Below are 26,321 nucleotides of genomic sequence, written 5' to 3'. Positions count from 1 at the left end.
TTGACTATAAATACCATAGTATGTAACACTACTTGAAACTAGCGCCAGGTATTCATATAATGATCTATTCCACATAATTCTCTTCGTAATTTTTCCCTCTAATTTCTCTTAAACTGAAGGAAGATTCCACCTAGTCATCGATACATCAATTCCGTTCTCAATGCTGGCTTATTATCTATGTTTCTGTATGCATTTGAAAGTTTTACTTATTATTAGAGCAACCCAAAAGCATACAAAGCATAAAAAGCATAATAGCTATTTACACATATGGTTGGTACCTTGAACATGGTTGTGGCTGTCTAAGGGTCCAGAAGAAACTAATTTTAAGAGCATAATTTTAGAAAATAAAGCATAAAGCATAATTTAAAAGCTATAGCACAATTCTTTAAAAAATCTCTTTAACTTCAAGTTTAACATACTGTATTAATATTTTTAAGAAACAATATTTACAATGCAAAATCATTAAGAACGTAACAATGCAACAATGAAAAGCTTATTTTTATTTCTGTAAACATTTTGGTCTAATCTTTTGACATGGAGAAAAGAATAAAGGACAAAAAGAAGAAAACTACCACCAACAATGAATAGTACACAAGAACTCCACACTATACTGTTATGTGTACGTACCTCTTGAAGTTGAGCACTTTCTGTACTTTTTTGGTGGCATCTTTTACTCTTCCTTTCAGTATATATGCACCTCAAGGCGCACACAAGTTATTAAAAAAAACTGACTCGAGTAGAGCCTCTCTTTACAGTGCATTAGGTAGAAAGTTCATTAAATATGAAAGAAACTGGTTCCATAAAATATTAATAAATAGATCAAGATATTTGGAATATTTAATGTATAGTAAATATTATACGTTATACACGATTAATGTAAAACAATGATTTAAATTAATAATAAAGCATAATTTGAAAAAAATTAAAGCATAATGTGGGTTGCTCTACTTACTATTCTACATTCATGTTTTATTACTAAATTGTGAACTCGTAATGCAATCAAAGTGCTTTCTTATTATTATTATTATTTCATAAACGTAGATGATAATCTAGGTGCTGCTACCTCTATATCAGATTATCGCTTCACCTGGCGCACGCTCAAATGCATCTAAAGTAACAGAAAGATCCCAGAAAAAATGTTTTACAAATAAGGGAACATAGTAGTACGTAAAAAACAGAAAAGATTTCTGTCTTATCTCAGAGATCTTAAACCTTGTTCTTTCGCAAGAGCAGAGGTGCTTCATAGTAAAATAAGTAATATGATACCAAAGGATCTTTTTCCTTTGCCTTTCGTTGAAGCAATTCGGTTTCTTGAATTTATGAATGAAGTAGAACCAAGTTACCACTCACCATCCAGGCAAACTGTGACTTGCCGTATTTAGGCCTTGTTTTCTAAGGAGAAGTGTGGCTGCGGAATCGATTGATTTGACAACAGATAGCTGGGCTTCGCAGGCTGCGGAAAGTTATATTACAATTACAGCCCACTATATGCTTCCATCTAAGTTCAATAAGTTCAGTACTTCAAATAATTGAAATAGAAGTGAGGCACACAAGGGTAAACCTAACTCAGCACTTAGCACATGTTGCAGAGCAGTGGAACATTTTAGATAAAATTCATGCAATTGTCTATGACAATGCTAGTAATATCACAAGTGCAGTACGAGAACTTCCGTATGCAAGCATATGTTGTTTTGCTCAGACCCTACAACTCTCTATAAATAAGGGTCTTGCAATAGAGAAAATCGAGAAAATGTTAAGTGTTGTTAGTCGGATTTTTTCCCACTTTAAATATAGCACGTTGGCAACGTCAGAACTGGAAAAACAGTAAAGGTTATTAGGATTGGAAATACATTTCCTTATACAGCAAGTGAAGACTCGGTGGAACAGCATACATGAAATGCTTGAGAGACTGATAGAACAAAGAAGAGCTCTTAACAATGAATTATCAGATAGAAATGTAACAAAGACGTCAGATTGCACGAAGTTTAACCCTTTAAGGATATCCAAAATTTTAGACTTTCACTCAAACAGCTACTGCTTCCTTACTATTTATCGTAGGATCATGGTTCATTTCTCGTTTTTCTCACGATAGAGCATACTTACCAACGGTATCACGTGTCGGTATCATAAACCTTAACCGGAAAAATCGAAAAAAAACTGAGTTTTTCTGAAAAAATCACCCCTTCGTAACACTTGCTCCCCTTGCAGTATTTGCTTTTCGTAACAAAGATAACAATTCATGAACAATGTAAATAATTTTTATAACGGTATTGCCTACTTCCTTTATCAAGTAACATGATTTAATAAAAATAAGTGATTATGCAAATAAAACTAAATTAAATTACTTTCAATAATATAATCTATCGCAGCGTCACCGAGAACTGAACCCAAGTACCATAGCATCCCATAACATCCTATGACAGTGCTTCAACAGCATGGTGATCTGGACTGTATGCGGGTGCGGACTGACTTGAAGGAAGATGATGCACAAGCTGGAAAGTCCTAGATTAAACCTCTACCTGCTGCCGATGAATTTCAGTTGTGCTTACATGTTGTGTCAGAAAACAAGCCCCCATTTTTATTTACCTACAAATAGCGCAGCTGGCACAAAATTAAATTTAGTTACAATTATATTCGAAATACAAGAGACCGAAACAGTTTTGAGGTGAAATATTTACCTTGTTCACTCTAAACCATCGCTATTAGTACAAAAGTGTTCCGAAATAATGTTTATGCTGCTCTGATAATAATGATTGTTCTTACAAATATTTCACGTGAAAAGATAGAAATCAATGCTCATAAAACTTACAAGATGACAAAGGCTATGCCTGTGTGCATGGGACAACACGTCGAAGCAATGCAGAAATGGCAATACCATTCCGCATTGATCCCAAGGGACCAATGCAAGAAAATTTCAATTTTCCCAGGAACTGTTAGTAATATTATAAAATTATAGTAACAAAATAACATTTCAGTGAGAGTTACATATTACTACATGAATGGCACATTGGACCCAACGAGTAAATTTCTGAAACTAGAGTAGGAAAGGAAGTTGGATCGAGAAAATTTCCTGTTCCTCAAAGCTTGCAGCGCTGGCCATGGCCAATTCCTACATTACTAATTAGTATAATTTTATAGACATTTTTGTCTTTGTGGCGCAAGGTGTGTCTGTTACAGTGGAATCGAGTTTGTTGGTTAAGTCCCTGGTTCAATCCCCGGGGAAGTAGGCTGTGTTCAACATCGTGCCTATAGGTTTTCTTGGGGTACTTCCGTTTCCCTCCACATTACATATCACCAGTTCTCCCATCGTGATTCACTTGTCCTGATCACCCGTCGCTCTTACGCTTGTCGGCATATTCATGGGTCTTTAAACAGAAAAACTTCATTTTTATTTCCCTTGGAAATTCCTTAGACTTTTCAATAGTATGTCTCATCGCGATTTCAAACCTCAAACTTCACACTGCATAAAATCTAATGGGTTGTTAGTAATGAAACAAAAATAGTTAAAGTTCTGTAAGCTTAACATTTAAGGAGAGAAACATTTTGAACTTCAGGGAAAGCAGAATAGACACAGTAATGATCTTGGCACCTGGCGTATTAAGACGAAAACAAATGACTAGATAATAAAGTGTATTTTCCAGTTATTAGTGTTGTTCAAACGAAAACTGGTTAAGCTATGTGATTATATGTATATAGTGAGAAAGGGGACCATCGAACGGAAGACAATTGGTATAGACGAGCTGAAACAGCTGACTGTAATTACTATTGCGATAGCCCTTCTTACTAAGATCGATGGATACTCACCTCTCGCTTTAGCTCGTTTGTAATATGAACTACGTGCTTCAGCTGACAGTGAATACACTGGAATTAAGAACATGACACTAACGGGGACTTGTAGGCAAGTGTTGTGTTGCAAATATTTTTCTCTAATTTAGATAGAACACTCAGAGATAAAAGCTGAGTATGTCACTAACAAGTGACTCACTGAAATTTTTTCAATTTGATGCCATCTTCTTTTATTTACCATGGTGGGTAACACATAACGATTAAGCTTTTGTCGTATTCCTGCTAGATACTTGACATATTTGTGATTGTACTAACAAGGAATTGTTAGAATAGAGGGGAGATGTCAGAGAAGAATGGTATTTGAACGAGAGTTCGCCAGCCCGTAACCATTTTTATTTAATGTTAGCAAACACTAATACTCAGAGTAGAATTTTACGTTTTTCCTTTTTCGTCTTGGAGATATTTCCAGTCCTTAAGGCTTCATACTTGCGTGAATTCGAATAGCTTGTATGGAGTGGTTATTGAAGAGTACGCCGTCCTATTTGTTCCCTTAGGGAAAATATTTTTAAAAATACACTAAAACACGTGTGCAATTATCTTAATTGAAAAGTTCAAATACTGAATTTTTGGTATTTAACCTTAACAAACTTCAATATGTGGACAGCTTGTTAGAATAATCGGTTCCCATTCCCGTCCATCCTTGCACTTCGAATTTCTGTGTAAAACTTGAAGTCTCTAGCTAGATCAATATATCAGCCAGTCTAGAATTATATATAGAAGAGATATTAACGAAGACTGTATTTTGATAGACAATATAAATATTAGATTTACTAAATTCCCAGATGACATGTTTCGTTGCGGAATCTTAAGGGAAAGTAAGACGAAAATTTCGAGAAAAAGCTTTAAGAACTTAGTATCTGAGATAAGCCCAATACTAATTGCAATCAGTGATTATCTTTGGGGTACCCAGAGGCTACGAGACTCCATTAGGGAAGCTTCGCGGATCGTCCTTGAATATTAATCGATGAAATCCTGCGTACACCACTGTTAGGGAGTATTAATAGTGAAGACGTGAAGTGCAAACTCTGATCATGGAACTAAAAAAAAGAACAGGTATGGCGAAATGAGGATTGGGACGGTGAAGTAATATTCCGTGCGGCTTTGAATAAAAAAATCAGGAAACAGTATCATAAAATGTCTCGTCTGAAGTTTGGGTTAGAAACGCTGACTTTATGCAAAGTGGATTAAAAATCACTGGAAGCTTTCCAAAATTCGGATGAAAAGGGAGTTCTACAAAATTCAAATTAGAAAATGTGACGAATGATAAGAAGGGGACAATATTATGTGAAATAAGGTCTAAGATAGAGAGAACAGTGTAAAAATAAATCCGTAACGTTGATCCAAATGTTGGATGCAGCTCAGATACATTCACAACATGGATGAACGTAACTTAAACCATTTTTTTTAATTAACTTTCATACCGAATAAAGGTTTATTTGGTTAGCTGAACGTTTAACTCTGCTAAAGGATAAAGGTTCATCTAGCTGGTTGAACGTTTAAGTCTCCTGGAGGACGAATACCCATCTGAGAATGGGTTAAAGGTCTAAATGTGGTACAGTTAAAACTATAATACAGAGGATAAATAAAGAGTCATTTCAATATACCCACAATAGACCCATCTTTTCTCCGTTGCTTTGAATACAAATTCTACAATTTTACATATCATTAAAAGAAATGGGCATTAAATTCAAACGAAATGTAGCATTGAGCAACAGTTAACAATAGCTTCTATAAATCTAATACAGACTCGAAATCACGTTAAATATACTCTAAAAATCAATAAATGGATTCAACCGTACCTTTGAAATATTGATTAGTAAATCATTAAAAATAAAATATAGAAAATGAAGACATGAGAGTAACTAGATATATCATATGACTAATTATTATTTACAAACCAGTGTCTGATTATCAACATTTTTATAATTTTCAACATATTAGTAAAATATGTTCCGTTTTAAATATGTTATTTCTTCACAGAAAATCACACAAAAAATATCCATGTAATCAAGACTCGAATTGAGAATTTTGTATGTCAGAACATTTTTAAGCTCAATATAATCTGCCACAATAGTAGCGGCTGAATCATTAATGCTCAAACATTATTCAGTTTCGTTTGTAAGCGTTTCTTCCTTTTCCAGCCATTATTTTCTCAACAGCTTGATATTTCTCTCGCTATTACTTTTTTTTATATATTTTAATTAGTTTCCTGATAAAGCACAGTACTTTCTTTCCTCGTTTTTAGTATATAAAATTGATTATGTAATAATTTATCATTGACTTCTAAGTGCTTTGGAAAAAGCAAATAAATTGAAACCCCACAATATCATTTATGGATTGCTTTTTTGGGACGAATTTCTATGCTAGAGATACACACTTACTTCTTAGTAATCATTTATTAATTCGCGAAAAGCTTATAGTCTTTAAAAAATGAGCATAGGGGTCTAGGTTGGGATGATCTCTGATTTGAGTGTTTTCCTGAGACGGGAGTTAGATTGTGTAGAACAGATGAAAATGAATATCAGCACAATAGATCTCATCAATAACCAGAATTCAGAGGAAGATATTGGGCTCTTGCCAGGCACGCGTCTCCTGACATCTATTCAGTTAGCTTGCTACTGTGTGAAAACAGATCCAAAAGTTTAAAATATCCAACAAAATCAATATATGGCGGGATAATAGACAAGAGAGTGACATTGTTTCGTGCAAATTTTCAGGATTCACAAATTCGTTACGGGTTATTTTCATACAAATCATCGCTTTGATTATGACAGAAATGTTCATACTGTTTGCCCATTAACTTCGACATTTCAAATATAAGGGTACTAACTCCATATTGTCTTTCATCTGTTTGCATTTAACTAAAATCATATAATTAACATACTAGAAACTACATTGTTAAATTTAAAGAAAAAAATACTAATTTTTAATTCAAAACTATTTTTCAAAGTAAACATCAGTGAATATATATTTAATGAATATTAGTTACCAAATATCTACTATTTATCTAAACGACTAATGCACATGACTGTACATCAGTGTACTATTTGAAAAAAGTTATCAAGGATTGAAATACATAGACAGGAGCAAGAACAATATGTTAGTATACCAAATTTGGTTTCTCAAGATTTGACGCTAAAACATCCTCCAGGCCATATTGTAACAGCGTTATAAACGTTCGTAATAAACGTTATACAAAGTGTTCCTTTGTGAACTCTATAATTTGTTTTTTTACTGTTTATTCTATTCTAAAATATTTTGTATACTTTCTCTTATATATTTTATTATCTTTGAAAGTCTTGCTATTGGTTTTTGAAACATCAGATTGTGATTGGTAAGTAATATCTTTCGAAAACTGAAATAATTTCAAACAGAATTTTGTAAACTAAAAAGCCAAAAGTCTTGAGTGTGATATTTTCGTTATTTAGACGCGCTAGACGGTCTATCAATAGAGTAACGGAGAAAACACTGTCTACTTTATTAATATTATTTCCCCGGAGGTCATGCTCTGATATGAAAGATTAGACCTTTACATTTTTCATTCATATACAGACTCTTGAAACTTAATTCCATTTTGTTTTAAAACTAAATTCGAAACATTTAAGGATATGAAGTTTTCCATTGTATTTTATTAGCGCGTGTGAGTTTTCAAATTATCCTTCCGACTAAATTCTTATCCACGTTCTTCGCATGTAAGATGTTTCTCACACGTGTTTGTTAAGATGTGAGCTCTCAAAGGAGAACTTTGACTAAATCCTTTTCCACATTTTTCGAAGTTTCGAGGTTTTTTCTCTGAATGTCTTGTAACGCGTGCTATCAAACTAACATTTTGACTAAATCTCTTTTCACACTATAGGCATGTATGAATTTGCTCACCTGTATCTGTTAAGATGTTCCTTTTCAGAGTACAAGTATGTCTGAACTTTTTTCCACATTCTCTCAGAGTGTGAGCATTTCAATTTGTATGCATAAACATGTGCGCTTGCAATTGTAACTACCCAATAAATTACTTTTAACACAGTTGTCACTTCTGAGGTTTTTCATCTTTATGTATTAACATGTGCGCTCTCACAAGTGATTTTGGACTAAATCTCCAACAGCACACTTAGCACTTGTGAGGCTTTTCACCAGTATGTTGAAAGATGTTTTCTTAAGTTAGAACTATCGGTAAATTTCCTTCCACATACCTGGCACTTTGGGGTCTTGCACCACTATGTGTAAATAGGTGTCTTCTTAAGGAAGAATTATGAGTAAATTTCTTTCCACATTCTTCGCACGTGTAACGTTTTTCACCTGTATGTATTAAGACGTGTGCTCTCAGATTTGAAGTATTTGTAAACCCCTTGCTGCACACTTGGCACTGGTAGGCTTTTTCACCAGTATGTGTAAAGATGTGTCCTCTTAAGTAAGAGCTTTGACTAAATGCCCTTCCACAGTGTTGGCACTTGTGGTGTTTTGCACCAGTATGTGTAAACATGTGTGATCTTAAGTTAGAACTTGTTGTAAATACCCTACAACATACTTGGCACTTCTGCCGCTTTTCACCTGTATGTATAAACATGTGCTTTCTCACATTTGATTTCGCACCAAATCTTTTACCGCACACTTGGCACTTGTGAGATTTTTCTCCACTATGTATAAACATGTGCTCTCTCACAAGTGATTTAGCACCAAATCCTTTACCGCACACTTGGCACTTGTGAGGTTTTTCACCACTATGTATAAACATGTGCTTTCTCACATGTGATTTAGTACAAAATCCTTTACCGCACATTTCGCACTTGTGAGGTTTTTCACCAGTATGTGTAAAGATGTGTGTTCTTAAGTCAGAATTACGAGTAAATCCCTTACCACATTCTTCGCACATGTAACGCTTTTCACCTGTATGTATTAAGACGTGTGCTCTCAGATTTGAAGTATTTGTAAACCCCTTGCTGCACACTTGGCACTGGTACGCTTTTTCACCAGTATGTGTAAAGATGTGTCTTCTTAAGTAAGAGCTTTGACTAAATGCCCTTCCACAGTGTTGGCACTTGTGGGGTTTTGCACCAGTATGTGTAAACATGTGTTTTCTTAAGTCAGAGCTTTGACTAAATACCCAACAACATACTTGGCACTTGTGCTGCTTTTCACCTGTATGTATATACATGTGCTTTCTCACATGTGATTTCACACCAAATCTTTCACCGCACACTTGGCACTTGTGAGGTTTTTCACCAGTATGTAGAAACATGTGCTCTCTCACTTCTGATTTAGTACAAAATCCTTTACCGCACATTTCGCACTTGTGAGGTTTTTCACCAGTATGTGTAAAGATGTGTCTTCTTAAGTCAGAATTACGAGTAAATCCTTTTCCACATTCTTGGCACATATGAGGTTTTTCACCAGTATGTCTTAAGATGTGCTCTTTCAAATGAGAACTTCGACAAAATCCCCTGCCACACTCTTGGCAGATATGAGTTTTAACATATGTATGTATAACTGTGTGTGTTTCCGTACTTGCTGTTGCAGTAAACCCGTTTCCACACTCTTCACGTTTTTCTCCTGTATTTAGTAACATGTGTGCTCTTTTATTAATTCGTTTTACATATTTTTGATACGTATGATATTTTTCACTTTTACGTGATCTCGACATATGCGATAGAGTTAATCCTTTACAAAACGATTTGCTAGTATTAGATTTCCCATCTGGATGAGAAATTACCTGGTTTCGAGCAAAAAGCGTGTTCTCTTCTCTGCAAAGAGTGTGTTTATGGAACCAGTAAGAAATTAATTAAAATCCATAAAAATAACATGAAAGAACAAAGAAGGGAAATTTCTTAAATGTAAAATACAGCAGCAACAGCGAGATACTGATCACGAGAACCTTTACAATTACAACTACCAGAAACTGTTAGTAAAGCGACAAAAACAATTCCAATTAAAATAAAGATAAAAAGGTTATAACAATTCCTAATGTTTGGACACTGGTATCATTTTAGGCAATTTACCAATCCCTATAAAAGATTCTATTATCCTTAGAATGTTTTGAGGTATCAAATTTTAATTCATATTACGACATTCACTTCTATTGAAATATATCTACGTGTTTAGTTGTGATACATATCTAAACACTGTTCCGATATAAAACTATTTAAGAAATGTTCCTTCTTAATATTTCACAAAATTATAACAAATACATGATATTATAATTATAGAATTCGATGCTAAGGTAATGAAGAAATGCATCTTGGGTTCTTACTGTTAGAGACTTCCAAAATTTCCAATGCTATCATTACGTAACCTCCCTAATTTGTAACACATAAAAATAAATGTGTTCCATAGTATAACATAGTCAAAAAAAAAAAACGAATCATGAACATTAAATTCAACAGAAAAAAAATGAAGAAAGAGGTCCTCACATCTCAAAAAGTATGCGGCTAAACAGTAAAGTAGTATAAGTCATCAAACATTAATTTCACAGAAGTGAAAAAAGTTTCGGGCGAAGAAGGTGACTTGAAATAATTTCTCTCTCAGCCCCACAAATATAATACAGGGATAGCTAATTAAAAGATTACAGCAAGCACATAATGAAAAACTTAAAACCGACGTATAGCACATAGAGTAAAAATGGATAGAATATTCTGAAAAGTAGGTCGTTTCAGAAAAACAAAAAAATAATAATAATAAAATATATGCATCCTCTGTTAATTCTCCAGAGCATCCCTTGCGGAGCTTACGTGCTTGAAATATCTCAAATTGTGTTTCGAATCTCTAGTCTCAATTTAGCATGAAATGTGACATTTGAGTTGATCATGTGACACAATATGGTCCTTATGACAAACGAAATAGGCCCTTCGTAATAAGCTGATGCCATGCCATTGAAAGAAAGCAATATATTATAACGAATTTACAACCCTATTATCGCATGATATGGCAAACGATGTTCCCTGGCAGTTGTCTGCATCCTCAAAAAAGTCAGTGTTTATTGTTTATTATTTTAAAAGTTAAAACTGCATGTAAAATAGGCTCCAATCTGTTTATGAAAAGAAATGTAACAGAGATAAATACGAGGATAAAACAAAAAATATCTGCGATGTAGGTATATATTTGCTTGCATTGTGCATACTAACATCTGCCCGTTTATCTCATTGCAACCCACTTGTGGTCAACGTTCGATCGTAATTCCTTATTTTGTTGCAGATAGGTCATCGGCACATCATTAGAAATTTGCAGCAAATAAGAACAATGAGCAGTGGTCCGGTTTATGCGGTCCGAAGGTGCATCAGAGGCCGCAATCCGTCCGAAACCTTCGGCACACTACGGGAACAGTATCCTGAAGCAACGCAGGTAACAGATTAGAATCTCTTATTCATCGGAAAGTATATCATTGTTCTTTCGACTCCTGGATACCTGAATCATCCCTGAAGATCAAGAAATACAATGGAACCAGATGGAGCTTTTGCAGTTACGCTTCCCAGTAATAGTGCTATGGAATATTTTCCTCATAACATCATACACTACTAAACTTCATCAAGGAATGGAATTCCGTGAAAAATGGAAAGTGGCTATTTTTGAGTTTCATTATTCTCATTCAAATTTAAATATTAATGAACAAAATAATAAAATTTTTACAATCATCCAAAAATTGATGAACGGAAGTTTGTACATATTCCTGTTCGTTATTATATTGATATTTCATATTTGATAAAGCAAATTAATACGCACAACAGATTCACAATTTACTTACATCCTACATTAATGAAAGAAATGGCGATTATATAAGACGTGCTCGTAAAAACACAGATGTGGACATTGTATTATTACCAAGTGCTAGTGCGGTGTTGGAATTAGATCCAGAAGGAGATCTAAGGAACAGGCAACAAGACAAAACTGTTCCAAATTTACATTTAGGACTTCCATATACAATGTATGTATATTGTGATATAGTTCAATCTGTGTCTTCGGAGATCAGTAGCACCATTATTATAAACCTTCGAAACATTTGAGTTTTACGTCCCACAGTTATGCCGGTTCGGCTAAGGAAATGGTCACGATTATTATGTATCATAAATATATCTACTGTGGATCATACATTTGGAGCTAGTGCTATACAAATTTTAAACCTCCACATTATGTACTTATTAACAACATGCATTTTGAACACATAAAAATAGATATAAGAGATTGTACAGGCTCTCCACTCGCATTTAGAATTCGGAAATATATGCGGTAAACTACATTTCTGACCAGTGCGAAGACATCAAAAACTATCAGCAATCCATATTTACATATTATAAAAACAATCTCTTTCTGCGACTGGAAAGGTTTATGCTGGATCACATTATCATTATGGACATGCTATTGAAAGTTTCCTTGGAGGATTATTTCGCTCTGTCATGTCATTAGTAAAACAAGGCGTAAAACAATAACAAAGGAATTTCAACATCTGGCGGAAACGATATTAATGACTCATCATTGATAAAAAACCTATTAACGAATACTTTCATCAGTGAATGGGTGAAGTGAATTCCAGCTTGCATAAAACTAAAAATACACTGAAATGTATGTCGGCATCTGGATATCAGCGAAGGACAAGAATTACACATCATTCTATCTTTAACCCTTCATCATTACACATCATAGGAGGAGGAAGAAATGCACAAGTAAAAAAAAAACGTACACAGAAAGCAAAGAAAAGTAGATTTTATAAGAAGAAGAAACTATCAGACATCTTCGATTAAATCATCATCCTGGCCTCTCACATCTCACAACGCAAACCAGTATATTAGATTATCATATTGTTACACACTGTCAGTTCACTAACTGATAACACAAGCATAGAATTTGTCACACCAGGAACAAGTGATGAATACATAGATATTCCACACACACTCTTTATATTGAAGCTCAAATCGTCAAGCTACATGGATAATTTCGAGAAAATGGTATGGGTGTGACCTCTATTTGTGTACTTTTAATTTTATCTTCTGTGAAGTAGGTGTGTACTTAAATAAAATAAAAATTATTTCATTTCTGTGATAATCATTTATATCGATCATCCCTAAGAAAAGAGTTAAATTATGATGATTATGCTAAAACACTCATCTTCAATGTGCATTATGGTTTCAAGATACTACTGGACATATAAATGCAAAAACTAGTGTTAGTAAAGGATTTCAACAGCGTTATGAATTCACAAAAACAGTGCCAAATTCGACATGCTTGGCCATCTTCATTGTGATACTTTTAATCAGGATAAATTTTTAATCCAAGGAAAACTACGCATCAAATTAATTCCTGTTAAGCCAAATTTTTGTCTCATCGCTAATTATTCCTCAGTTGAGGCTAAAGTAAATATTTTAGTCCATGCTTCACATATTTTAAAGGTTGCTGTTAGTCCTACAATAAAACTAACACAAAACAAGTTTTGATAATCAACATCAGAGAAATGTCCTTTCACAAGAAGTCAAATGAATTCATTCGTCATTCCAAATGATCTTCAATCAAAAGCAATAGAAAATTTATTCATGCAAATATTACAAACTCGAGCGATTTTGGCGTTTACTGAAAATAATGCCTATACAGGAACGATAGCTTCAAATCCGTCTACCCCAAAATACTTTGACATTAATTTCTTATCATTACATACTGATGGAAAATCTTTACAACTAAATTTTGAAGAAAAGCTATATATTTCTTCATATCAAACCTTATTTTGTGGAGGGGCCATGGTGGCTCAGTGGTAGAGCGTTCACCTTTGGTGCTTGGGGTCCCGGGTTCGATCCCAGCCCACGCCAAGTGAACTTTGTGGTGGACAAACACCGTGTGCGTGGGTTTTCTCCGGGTTCTCCCGTTTCCTCCCACTTTCTTCATTCCACTATTTCATTCATTACTCATCATCACCGTCTCCTTTAGCCTAACCGGCATAAACGTGAGACGTAAAACTCAAAGATTTCATTTTTTTTATTGTGTGGATCAGGTATTTACTTTTTAATCTATGGTAACAACATTTTTCGCTTGACTTTGCTCAAGGATACACTATCTTTGTTTTCGACATTATGCAAGATGAAGAAGCCAGGGCTGTGCAGCATTGGAACTTTATTAGACACGGATGTGTTCGTTCGTTTCGAAGTTAACTTAAGAACCCTCTACCAGAATGTGTCCCACGCAGCACATATAGATAATTCCAATCCCACTTAGAAGTGGATCACCAGAGGAACATAATCATATATTTTCAAAAGTTATTATTATTATTATTTTTAAATACCTTTTCATATATAGAGACGTATCTATTTTTATATATGATGTCACCCACAATAGAATAGGAAAGACATGCAGAATACTTCGCTATATTTCGACTTCTTCCCTCTGTAATTCAACACATTCAAATTCTTCGTAGAATTTCTCTTTATTATAAATTCACCAATAATGAAATTCAAAGTGTCAAATCGTCCCTTTGTGGACATTATTAATGCTTTTTTTCTGTTTCAAGGCTAAAGGAAAGTCCTCAAATGATTTTCATCATACATTCTCATCAAAACCATAAATAAATAATCTCCAATTTTTCTGTCTATTACTATGGGTATTCATTTATTATTGTATTATCATTTCATCATTTCTTCCTAATTATAGATATATTTTTAATTATCTTTAAAATTTTTATTATCTTATAAATAATACTCATAGTACACAAGGAAAATATTACAAGATTTTCTTTTTATAAAACGTAAAATATTTCTGAAGTAATAAAAATTTATATCAAATTTAAGTGCATTAAACGAACACAAAGGACAAATTTATTTGTAAATGAAGCATTTCAGTTTCGCTATATCTTTATTATTAAATGCACTAAATTTATGACTACACTGCTCAGTATAAATGAAAAAATAATTTCCTTCTCTCTTAACAGAATTCCATACAATGCAAACGTTGTGTATCAGTTTCCCCCACCATGGCTGTGTTTGTGCACTGTCAAATAATTCACTCGTTATTGAGTCTATGAATTTTTGTTTGTCAAATCCTTTCGTTTCCAATTTTAACCAACCGATATGAATCACTGATTCAAATGTGACAGTATCCAATCCAACACAAATTAATTTCTTTTCTATTGAATTAAGACCTTATTTAAGTACCATTGAAGAGTACCATTTAGTAAGTACTCGTTCTTAGTATGCATAGTTGGTAGACAAGTACTCATTGACCTTTCAATCGTAGCTGATGCACAGAGACTACTGTCACTATGCATACGGATATTGGTGCACGTACAAACGGCAAGAAAGAAGAGGTGGAAAAATAATGCTTGGTCTTGTTTGAACACGTCGCATATATTTACGAACAAGATACAATCTCAGTAAATTCAAGATCGTGCATGGTACATCCAGATAAATTAATCTTCATTCCTTTATATGTTAAACATATCTTTCCACTTTGCAAATACGATAATAATGCACCATTATCTTCTTCTAATTTTCCAGTACAGCGTCATGGTAAAATTACTGTTTTGTCCTCCTTGAAATGTGACGGGATGCAGGCCGGGTTGGACGACGACAAGCTTGGACAACCACAAGCTTGGTCACTTCTCAATTTATCCTCTTGCGCCAGACTCGAACGAATTCCTGAGGTGTCCAAGCTTGTCGTGGTCGATCCCGACAAGCCTGGACACATCTCATTTTGGGTCGCTGACGACAAGGTTGGACGATGACAAGCCTGGACACATTCCTAATGATGTCCAGGTTTGTCGGGGTCGATCCCGACAAGCCTGGACACATCTCATTTTGAGTCACTGACGACAATGTTGGACGACGACAAGCCTGGACACATTCCTGAGGTGTCCAAGCTTGTCGGGATCGATTTTGGATCGCTGACAAGGTTGGCCAACGACAAGCCTGGACACATTCCAATGGGCCGATTTGGTGCATTCAAAGCACGTAGCAATAAGTTTGTTTAGCGCTGAAAGAGCAGCATTGCGTGAATTTCCACCAGAAAAGTTTCGTTCCGTTTCTAGGTTCGGGAGATGCTAAACACCCCGGAAAGTAGCACCACAGGCTCCATAAAGTTGCTTTGTTCTTTTTTACCAAAAATATTTCAATCCAAATATAAATTTTGTGAAAATGAATATATTTGTGCGTGTGTATGAAAAGGTACAAGTTTGCGGGTATTGAGGATCAAGAAATGCAAAACATTTTACATTTATCCTCTAACAGAATTTAGAACAGACCTTCATATCCTGCTTTGTTTTAAACTGCTAAACCGTTGTGGACAGCTACAAAGAAGAAAATTTAAATACGCTGTATAAGAGAGTGCTCACTGAAACAATCAACATATACATTACACAAACCAGTACGTCGTCGTTTAAAAAGAGATTTCTCTGTGGTGAACAATATCTGCGATGAGTAGGAATAATGATCGTCAGTCTCTTCATACATTTAATGTTAAATATCGTTATATTCTTACACTGATAGATGTGTTGGAATAATATAAATGCTGTCTCCCAATAAAATCTGAAAAAAATAAATGTCTTAAAAACATGTTTTCATGTAAATTGTTTTCAAAGACTTTTATGAAAACTGTTTTCGAAACCAGTTACATTCCAAACAGATAAAGGAAGTGAGTTTACAAAAAGAGCAATACAGAAATATTTTAAAGAAACAAAATAAAAAATATTACAAACAAAAGACCTGATTTAAGGCAAGAATTGCAGAACGTTTTAACAGAACTGTAAAAGAAAAAATGGGGAAGAATTTCACAAAGAGTATCAAACGTATGATTATGTAAATGTATTGCCTCTTCTTGAGAAATCATAGAATGAAAGGTATCATTCAAGTATTAAGATGTTATTTACAAATGTTTCTCAAAATAACCTATTGCAAATGTGGCATAAACAATATGCTAGTAAAATGAAGAAGAAAACTAGGGATTTGTTAAAACATTTCAAATTGGTGATACAGTACGAATTAGTAGAAGTAGATATAGTTGATAACAGATACATGCAAAACTGGACGTGGAAAAAATTTAAAATGAACGAAATAATACCAAGAGAACCACCTGTTTATCAAATAGAAGATTTAAACCAAGAACCGCTGGATTGGCGATTTTTAGAAAGGAATTACAGCTGTAACACTATCAAAAACTTTTTACATAAATAATATCATACGCACACTAACCGTAAGAATAGAACAGATTAGAAAGAAAATATTACAAGATTTTCTTTTTATAAAACGTAAAATATTACTGAAGTAATAAAAATATATATCAAATTTAAGTGCATTAAACGAACACAAAGGACAAATTTATTTGTAAATGAAGCATTTCAGTTTCGCTATATCTTTATTATTAAATGCACTAAATTTATGACTACACTGCTCAGTATAAATGAAAAAATAATTTCCTTCTCTCTTAACAGAATTCCATACAATGCAAACGTTTTGTTTCAGTTTTTCCCACCATGGCTGTGTTTGTGCACTGTCAAATAATTCACTCGTTATTGAGTCTATGAATTTTTGTTTGTCAAATCCTTTCGTTTCCAATTTTAACCAACCGATATGAATCACTGATTCAAATGTGACACTATCCAATCCAACACAAATTAATTTCTTTTCTATTGAATTAAGACCTTATTTAAGTACCATTGAAGAGTACCATTTAGTAAGTACTCGTTCTTAGTATGCATAGTTGGTAGACAAGTACTCATAGACCTTTCAATCGTAGCTGATGCACACAGACTACTGTCACTATGCATACGGATATTGGTGCACGTACAAACGGCAAGAAAGAAGAGGTGGAAAAATAATGCTTGGTCTTGTTTGAACACGTCGCATATATTTACGAACAAGATACAATCTCAGTAAATTCAAGATCGTGCATGGTACATCCAGATAAATTAATCTTCATTCCTTTATATGTTAAACATATCTTTCCACTTTGCAAATACGATAATAATGCACCATTATCTTCTTCTAATTTTCCAGTACAGCGTCATGGTAAAATTACTGTTTTGTCCTCCTTGAAATGTGACGGGACGCAGGCCAGGTTGGACGACGACAAGCTTGGACAACCACAAGCTTGGACACTTCTCAATTTATCCTCTTGCGCCAGACTCGAACAAATTCCTGAGGTGTCCAAGCTTGTCGTGGTCGATCCCGACAAGCCTGGACACATCTCATTTTGGGTCGCTGACGACAAGGTTGGACGATGACAAGCCTGGACACATTCCTAATGATGTCCAGGTTTGTCGGGGTCGATCCCGACAAGCCTGGACACATCTCATTTTGAGTCACTGACGACAATGTTGGACGACGACAAGCCTGGACACATTCCTGAGGTGTCCAAGCTTGTCGGGATCGATTTTGGATCGCTGACGACAAGGTTGGCCAACGACAAGCCTGGACACATTCCAATGGGCCGATTTGGTGCATTCAAAGCACGTAGCAATAAGTTTGTTTAGCGCTGAAAGTGCAGCATTGCGTGAATTTCCACCAGAAAAGTTTCGTTCCGTTTCTAGGTTCGGGAGATGCTAAATACCCCGGAAAGTAGCACCACAGGCTCCATAAAGTTGCTTTGTTCTTTTTTACCAAAAATATTTCAATCCAAATATAAATTTTGTGAAAATGAATATATTTGTGCGTGTGTATGAAAAGGTACATGTTTGCGGGTATTGAGCTATTGGTGTTTTCTTAATGTTTGTTAAAAGTAATAACCATATAGAATGCGGTTTGAATACAATTTCAGCATTAAAAATTACTTTCATAAAGTTAAAAAAAAAGGTATACACTTTTTATATACATGGTTTTTATGTACATTTAATTTGACAAATCAAAATATCTTTGGAACGAAGAACAATTTTCAAATTCGGTTTACACAAGAAGATAGATAGTACAGGGGGCACCGTGAGACGCTATAGAGTAGAATCTGTGGATCTAGTCTTCTTCTTCTTCCCGGGTATTATCGATACGCATAATACTGATTCCCCATTTCATCCACTGTAGTTCGCAGTGGAACAACATAAACAGTCTCTTTAATGTATCCTACCCCACACAAAGTGAGAACAGGTGATAATCCACTATTAGAGATCCTCATGCCAGAAATTCTAGAAAACTTCCATGCAGATTTTTTGAATATCACTTCTGATACCAACATCACCCTTATTGGAAATATTATACTGATATTTCCAATAAGTATAATATAATGTATACACGGCGTCCGGTGAGGAAATGCAAAGATTTGGGGATGTGATGAGGAGGGGGGATCGGGAAGGTCATGCTAAGCTTAAATGCTTATGTAAACATAGGTTCTATTCCCATTCCTTTCGGAGATAGGGGTGGAGGTAACGTTTTTCGTGGTGCACTTGTCGATTTTCGTTTGAAACATTATAGCCCACCCTGTAGTTGGTCTTACCTTACATGCAGTTTATCCCAGTATTTTCCTATTTTTTAAAGGTTACTAGCCTTAACGCCCGACTTCGTACGGGGAGATCTGGTTTCTTAAAAATATTTTGGAATACTATTACCCATTTCTACTACATTATACTACTACTACTACTACTACTTCCTACTACTACTGCTACTACTACTACAACTAACTACTACTACCTCCACTACTACTACATCTACCTACTACTACTACCTACTATTAGAACTACCTACTACTACTAATACTAATACTACCACTACTACTACTGAAACTACCTACTGCTACTAACACTACAACTACCTAGTAGGCTTATTACTACAACTACCTACTACTACTACTACTAGTACTACTACTAATATTACTACTACTACTACTACTACTACACCTACCTGCAACTACTACTACTACTTACTACTCCAACAACAACAACAGCAACTACTACAACTACGGCGTTTGGAGTGTTAACATTGATCTAAGTGACCTCAGAACCTATATAAACGACACTAATATTGGTCATTTTCGACAAATTTTACATTTCAGCTTCTCCACCTCCGCCTCTGGACGCGCTAGGGGTGTCCTACTCCAACATTGTTATTTGCCAGACTATAAGCTATATGTGGGGCAAGTTTCGTTTAAATCGGTCGAACCGTTCTTAAGATAATTCATCAAAACCATTTATGCCATTATATCGCCATTTAAAAAGCATTGTGTAGTGTTCCACGCCCTCCCCTTCTGCAACGGGGTGAGTATAGTGTGGCTAACCCCGACAGTGTTGGTTGTCTAGTAGCAAGAAATACTTGTGCCAAGTTTGGTCAAAATCGGTTCAACCGTCTAGGAGGAGATGTGGAACATACATACATACATACATACATACATACATACATACAATCATTTTTATATATAAGAATAACCGTTACTTGGTTAATAAGCCGTTTTTCTACAAAACTGGAAATACAATACTATTCCCAAACAGTGACGACGCCAGCTGTAAGTTTCTAGGGGGGGGGGGCAAAGGAGGGGTAGATACATTTTCGGGGGGCGGCTATTTTCCACACCAAAAATAACATTTATTATGTTTGACTTACTTTACATTGTGTATTTCGTTGTTGTTTTTATATTAGGCCTATATGATAAACTTATTTCAAGTAAAATTTGTAATAAGTTACGTCTGCACATAAAATATTTTTCAATGCAACTTTTGAAACATAAATTGAATTACTTTCGCGTTTACTACAAGTAACAAATTCGTCTAGTACTATATGCTACGTATATATATATATATATATATATATATATATATATATATATATATGAGGGGCTGCTGAAAATCTCTACAGAAAAATGAAACTATAGTTTTGAAAACATGTTTTCAACAAATTTACATATTAATAACGAAATTCTTATTGCTTTCTCAGGCCTCTGAAGTGATTATGTGTGCCCAAACAGCGAATTTCACGAACATCCAGATCACAACTATTATAACATTTTTGTTCCACCAAGGATAGTCACCAAAGTAAATTAATGAGAAAATCAGTGAAACACTACGGGACTCTCCTCCATTATATACAGTGGTGAAGAAGTGATGGCTTAGTTCAAACGTGGCGGTTTCTCAACAAATTATGCTTTACATCCAAGATGACTTTACATCCAGTGACTGTTCCCAAAATCATAGATGCAATTTTTGACATTATTCTTGAAAATTGCAGCATTTCAGCCAGTGGTAGATATAACCTGGGGCTGGGGTTCCTACGCCACACCAGTTTTTGACTGACAAAAAGAATTTAAGCTATTATTTATACACTTTTTAATGTGTACAGTAAACTCACGATATACTTATTATAGTCTGAGGTCTGGCTGCAACCCCTTCCCCAGTTTTTACCGTCTCAGTAAAACTTGTGTCAGAGATTGTGGGCATTTCTTTGGAACGCGTCGGTAGTGTAATTCAGAATGGCTTGGGTATGCGCAAGTTCTTGACACAATGGGTTCCCAAAAAATCTGTCAGGAGAATAAAAGAGTGACGGCTTTAAGAGAAGTCTTCTTCCAATTTGAATGTAATGCTGATCATTTCGCTCACGAATAGTAACCAGGAACGAAATATGGTTGTACCACTATGATCCTGAAAAGAAACAACAGTCAATGGAGTAGTAGCACTCCTTTCTCCCTTGCCCCAAGAAGTTCGAGACACAGAAGTAGGTTGAAAAACTGTTTGCAACATTCTTCTGGGATAAGTATAGAGTCGTACTTAGGGATGCGCACGAGACAAGATTTATGGCTCTCTCGTCTCGAAAATGTGCTGTAAAAGTGATGTCTCGACTCGAAAAATGTATATTTATCTATTGGAAGAGCCATGTCTCGACTCGAATTTTGTCAGGAAAATCCTGTCTCGACTCGTCTCGTGCGCATCTCTAGTCGTACTCATAGACTACCTCCGCAACGGTCAGATATTTAGTTCAGAATCTCTACATTACTCACAAAACTGAAAGGAAAATTCAAAGTTCAACACCGCGGAAAATGAAAAGAAAGGAATTGTGTTCCTTTAAAAGAATACACCTGTCCATCGAACCCCTGCGAACACAATTAGCATTGCATAATCTAGGATTTCAATGTCTAGATCATCATCCTTATTCCCCAGATTTAGCTCCGCCTAACTATTGCCTGTATTTATTTCCCAATCTTAGATCTGATTAAACTTTAGATCTGATAAGGGTAGTGTTATGAACAGTGGTGCGAGGAAGTCTCCAGATTTTTTTAACTTCTGCAAAACTGGAGCACTGTACAAGGTAGTATATTGACTCTCGGGGGAAGTGTAGAAAAAGTAAAACTTCACCATTCTACGTGCACTCCTGGGTTGGGCTACGAATTTTTCAGCAGCTCCACGTACATTTCTAGTCAATATGATAGACGTCATGTCAGTACTTTGAAACACAATAAGTAAGGAAGCACTAGTGCATACCAATTACTAACTAAAGATCAACACTCTGACAATACGTTTTATTGGGAGCTAAATAAATAATCGATTTAATTCCATACATTTATTATTATTATCATTTGCAGGAAGGGAAAACACAACTCTTTTTTTCCTTCAAAAAATTAAGCCCTGGTAGTCGCAAATTAAGCTGTTATAAGCCCATCCTCCGAATATTGAAAGCCGAGAATAATGTTTCAGGAAATAGATATATAAAACCTTTAAATAAAACAAAATATGAAACTGAAAACTTCAAAACTGGATAAATACAAACAAGTTATGTAATTGGTTTTACCTTTCTTTTGTTTCTAATCGAAGTTGATGCAATGAGAAGAAAACAAGTCGACCAAATCTACTATTGCTCGCTAGGCACAGTAATTAAAATTCATAAGAAAGAACTGTAACTAAAATTTACCGGAAAAGGCGCTAAATTAGAAAACAGAAATATGTGTGCATACCCAGACGCTCAAAGAAGAAAGCTTGAGGACTAATCTACCACATAGTAAACGCATGGAAAGTAGACTACAATTTGACAATGAGATTGGTTATGATACTGATATAAAATACTATATGTAGAATGTTTTATGATTGTAGGAGTCTGGGGGGGGCAGTCTGGATGGCAGTCAGGGGGGCAAGAGTAGCCACCAGGGGGACGCTCGCCCCCTTGCCCCCTCTGGCGTCGTCACTGTTCCCAAACATACGAAAGCTCTACATTTCCACGTAGGAACACAAGTTACAATAAAAATTGTGACAATAATAACAGTAACAATTAAAGTATGAGAAGAAATAATAATAATAATAATTATGAAACAAGCAAAATTGTTTGTTTCCAGTGGAAGTCATTATTCAACAAATAAACCGATTAGTAAGAAGTGTTTGTGGCTTCTAAAGAAGATAACAACTTGACACCTGTGTATAGTTTTCCCCAAATCAGAAACAGTTTCTCTACTGAAAGAGTTTCTACTCAAGAACAGTGCAAAATTGTGTTACAAAAGAGAATTTTTAAAAATCCCTCCGTTACTTCCCTATTGTATGCAGTATTGAGACAATTGCAGACCTCCTAAAAGCCTGTTTCATTAGCTTTAAAACAAGCTATAATATGTAATGTAAGACCAACTACAGGGTGTGCTATAATGTTCGAAACAAGAATGCTCAAGTGCAAGATGCAAAAAGTTATCTCCACCTCTATCTCCGAAACCTTATATGTTCACATAAAATTTTTGCTTAGAATGACCTCCCCTATCACCTCCCAAAGTCTTGGATCCAATATGGTGGCCGGGAGCATTTGTCATAAAAATACAGAGCCTAGACGCTGAGGCTAGAGACACCAAATGTGGTATAAATAATGACCATCACGAGGAGGTTAGAAACAGAAAATAAACAGAAAAGTCTCCATCCTGAATCCAATATGACTCCTAAAATATAAGCACAGTATATGCACAGCCCGAACTACTGAACCTAAAAATACGAAATTTGGTATAAAACCCTTTCATCAAACGTGTATTAAAAGAATCATAAAAATATTCAAGAATTCGCCATCTTGAATCCAATATGGCGGACGAGAATATACTTCACAGTCGCTGAGGATAGAAACACCAAACGTGATACAAATATTGATTATGAATATGTGATCACGCAATGAAGTATGAAAAAATCGTCATCTTGAATCCAATATGGCCTCCTAAAATAAAAATCAAAGCTATATGTACAGTCAAAGTGCTGAAGTTATATTACCAAATTTGGTAGAAATATTTTTGAGAATGAGCAAGTCAAGGGACCAACGCCAAATTTTGAAAAAGTTGCCATTGTGGATCGTATTTGACAGCCTAAATAAAATAAGGAGTGTATATGCACAAACCAAATGTCTGAAGCTATACAGACACAGAGTTTGGTATAAATGTGCATTATGATAAATTGGTAAATCCATTAAGTAAATTGGATAATACCAAGAATGTAATGGAGGGAATACCAGGGTATTCGGCGTATACTCACCTTCAATTTTGAGATACCATTGTATGGCTACCTAAAATTTATGAAGTCTATATACCGCATCTATAGAGTGTGTAATAAATGTCAGAGCGTATACCCACCTAAAATTTTAGGATGACATCACTGGAAACTTTGAAAATGTTGTCATCTTGAATTCAATATGGCAACCGAAAATACAATTTCAAAGTAGCCAGCACATCCGTACAATGTAAGCGTAGTTTGTTTTCGTCCACTTTTTCGAGGGCTTCTCACATATCTTCGCTTTTTTTCTGTATTTTCATTTTGTTGGTTTAATTCAGATGCCAATTAGTAGTTGTTTCGATTAAAGTCATATACAGGGTAGTGTTGTAAAAAAAAGGTTTTTTTTCTGTGAAGTTTTTTTTTCAATAAAAAACATCGTTCTTTTTCATGTTTTTTTTAAATGTCTGTTTTTTTTCTGGCAGCTATTATTTATTGATTTATGTTGAAGATTATTGAAATAATCAATAGAACTTGAGTTGAAGCCCTCGTAACTTACAAATCGTTTGTTTCCTTGTACCTATACGGGCAAAATCGTGTGATTATTCCTTTCGGACCCAGGTCATTTTTGGTGTTTTCCTACCTTGTCAGTTAGTGACTTATTGCTCAAAAACCATTTACCCTATTGATATGGTTAAGACCTTATATTTTAGAGAAGGAATGTGGCTATTTTTTGGTGTACGTTACATTGCAGTGTTGCGAGCGGGTTGGAAATTACTGAGGGAAATGTAGGGGTGAAAATTTACAAAAAAATTCCTAACCGAATTTCAAGACTTTTTATATCTAGCACCACTGTTGCCATATGAGTCCAAGTCACCTAAAAAAATTCTTTGGTGCGTTGACAAGGTACAGTGAAAACCTGAAGTCGCTGGCTTCCATTCAAAGAGAGAAAGAAAAAATTCTGTGTTCCCATACACATGAAATTTTGACACTTTTTACTCCTCAGAAGCAAAAATCAACAGATATGCCGGGATTACAGCTTCTCTAATTATCCTATTGAAACTTTTTATGTTGCGTTCTGTAGGCTAAAGAGAAGGCTTTCAGGTAGTGGTACATTTGTTCCAACGTAGCGAGCAAGAGGGAAATAATAGAGGGAAAAGGAAATTTGCCGAATTTTTCACTTAAAATTGGTAATTAATTGCTTTGGCTGGAAACACTGCCATAAAACAGACGTAAACTATCTGAAAGTAAACCTTGGTACCAAAAGAATATATCCTACAAATATCATGGCGATATTTAACAAAGTAAGCATGATTTAAAAAAAAAAAAAAAAAATCTCATTCTAACTCAGAAATGCACAATTTTCTTACCATTTACAGAACATGGTTTATTATAAGCCTCAACTGTACTTCCCCTAATATTCTACCGAAACTTTTTATGGTGCGCTGTGTAGGCTAAGGACGAGGCTTTCAGACAGTAATACGTTTGTTCGAATGAAGCCAACAAGAGGGAAATAATAGAGACAAAAAGGGAATTTTTCCAAAATTTCCCCCTAAAATCGGAAATTAAAATTTTCTGTAGCTGGCAACAGTGCTAGCAGACACACACAAACTATCTTAAAAGAAGCTTTGGTATCCCTTTAGTATATCCTACAAGTACTGTGACGATATCTAATAAAGTAAGCAGGTCATTAAAAATATTTCAGTCTACCTAAAAAATCACAGTTATCTTTCCACTTAGAGAACAAGGTCTACTGTAAACCTTAACTGTACTTCCCCTAACTATTCTATTGAAACTCTCTATAGTGCGTTGTGAAGGGCAAAGACAAGGCTTTCAGATACTGTTACTTTTGTTTCTATGTAGCCAACAAGAGGGATATACTAGACAAAACACGTAATTTCCCCCTAACATCTTGAATTAAAATTTACCGTAGCTGGCAACACTGCTACCAGACAGACGAAAACTATTTTAAAATAAACACAGGTACATTACTAATATATCCTACAAGTATCATGGCGATATTTAAGAAACAATGCTTCTAATTATAAAAAAATATATTTCGATAAACAGAAAAGTAAAGGAAAATCAAGAGTTAGAACCTAAATCCGAATTTTTCGTGCGTCCCCTAATTATCTCACTGTAACGATATGTACCCGAGTTTGTTCAGTAAGGA

General features: G+C 34.9%; 1 protein-coding gene across 5 annotated transcripts in view; it reads right to left on the bottom strand.

The window, feature by feature from the left end:
• LOC145681204 (uncharacterized) overlaps nucleotides 1-26,321 on the bottom strand; it is a 54,376-nt gene that overhangs the window by 4,758 nt on the left and 23,297 nt on the right. For 2 of the 5 annotated variants that reach the window (XM_081752715.1, XM_081752714.1), the window contains exon 3: nucleotides 3,984-9,581. The exons of 1 other annotated variant lie outside the window; for it this stretch is intronic. In XM_081752715.1, coding sequence (XP_081608841.1) covers nucleotides 7,997-9,581 — 1,585 coding nt within the window. In that variant the 3' untranslated portion in view covers nucleotides 3,984-7,996. Of the gene's footprint in view, nucleotides 1-3,983; nucleotides 9,582-14,605; nucleotides 16,091-20,559; nucleotides 21,353-26,321 lie in introns of those variants that run through there. 2 more of the 5 variants (XM_081752718.1, XM_081752717.1) reach the window with 2 other exon arrangements.

Source organism: Thermobia domestica, chromosome 3 (assembly GCF_964235325.1).
Source record: "Thermobia domestica chromosome 3, izTheDome1.hap1.1, whole genome shotgun sequence".
In the NCBI taxonomy this organism is placed as follows: Eukaryota; Metazoa; Arthropoda; class Insecta; order Zygentoma; family Lepismatidae; genus Thermobia; species Thermobia domestica.
Note: the sequence above shows the minus strand (reverse complement) of the source record. Positions and strands in the feature narration are given on the sequence as shown.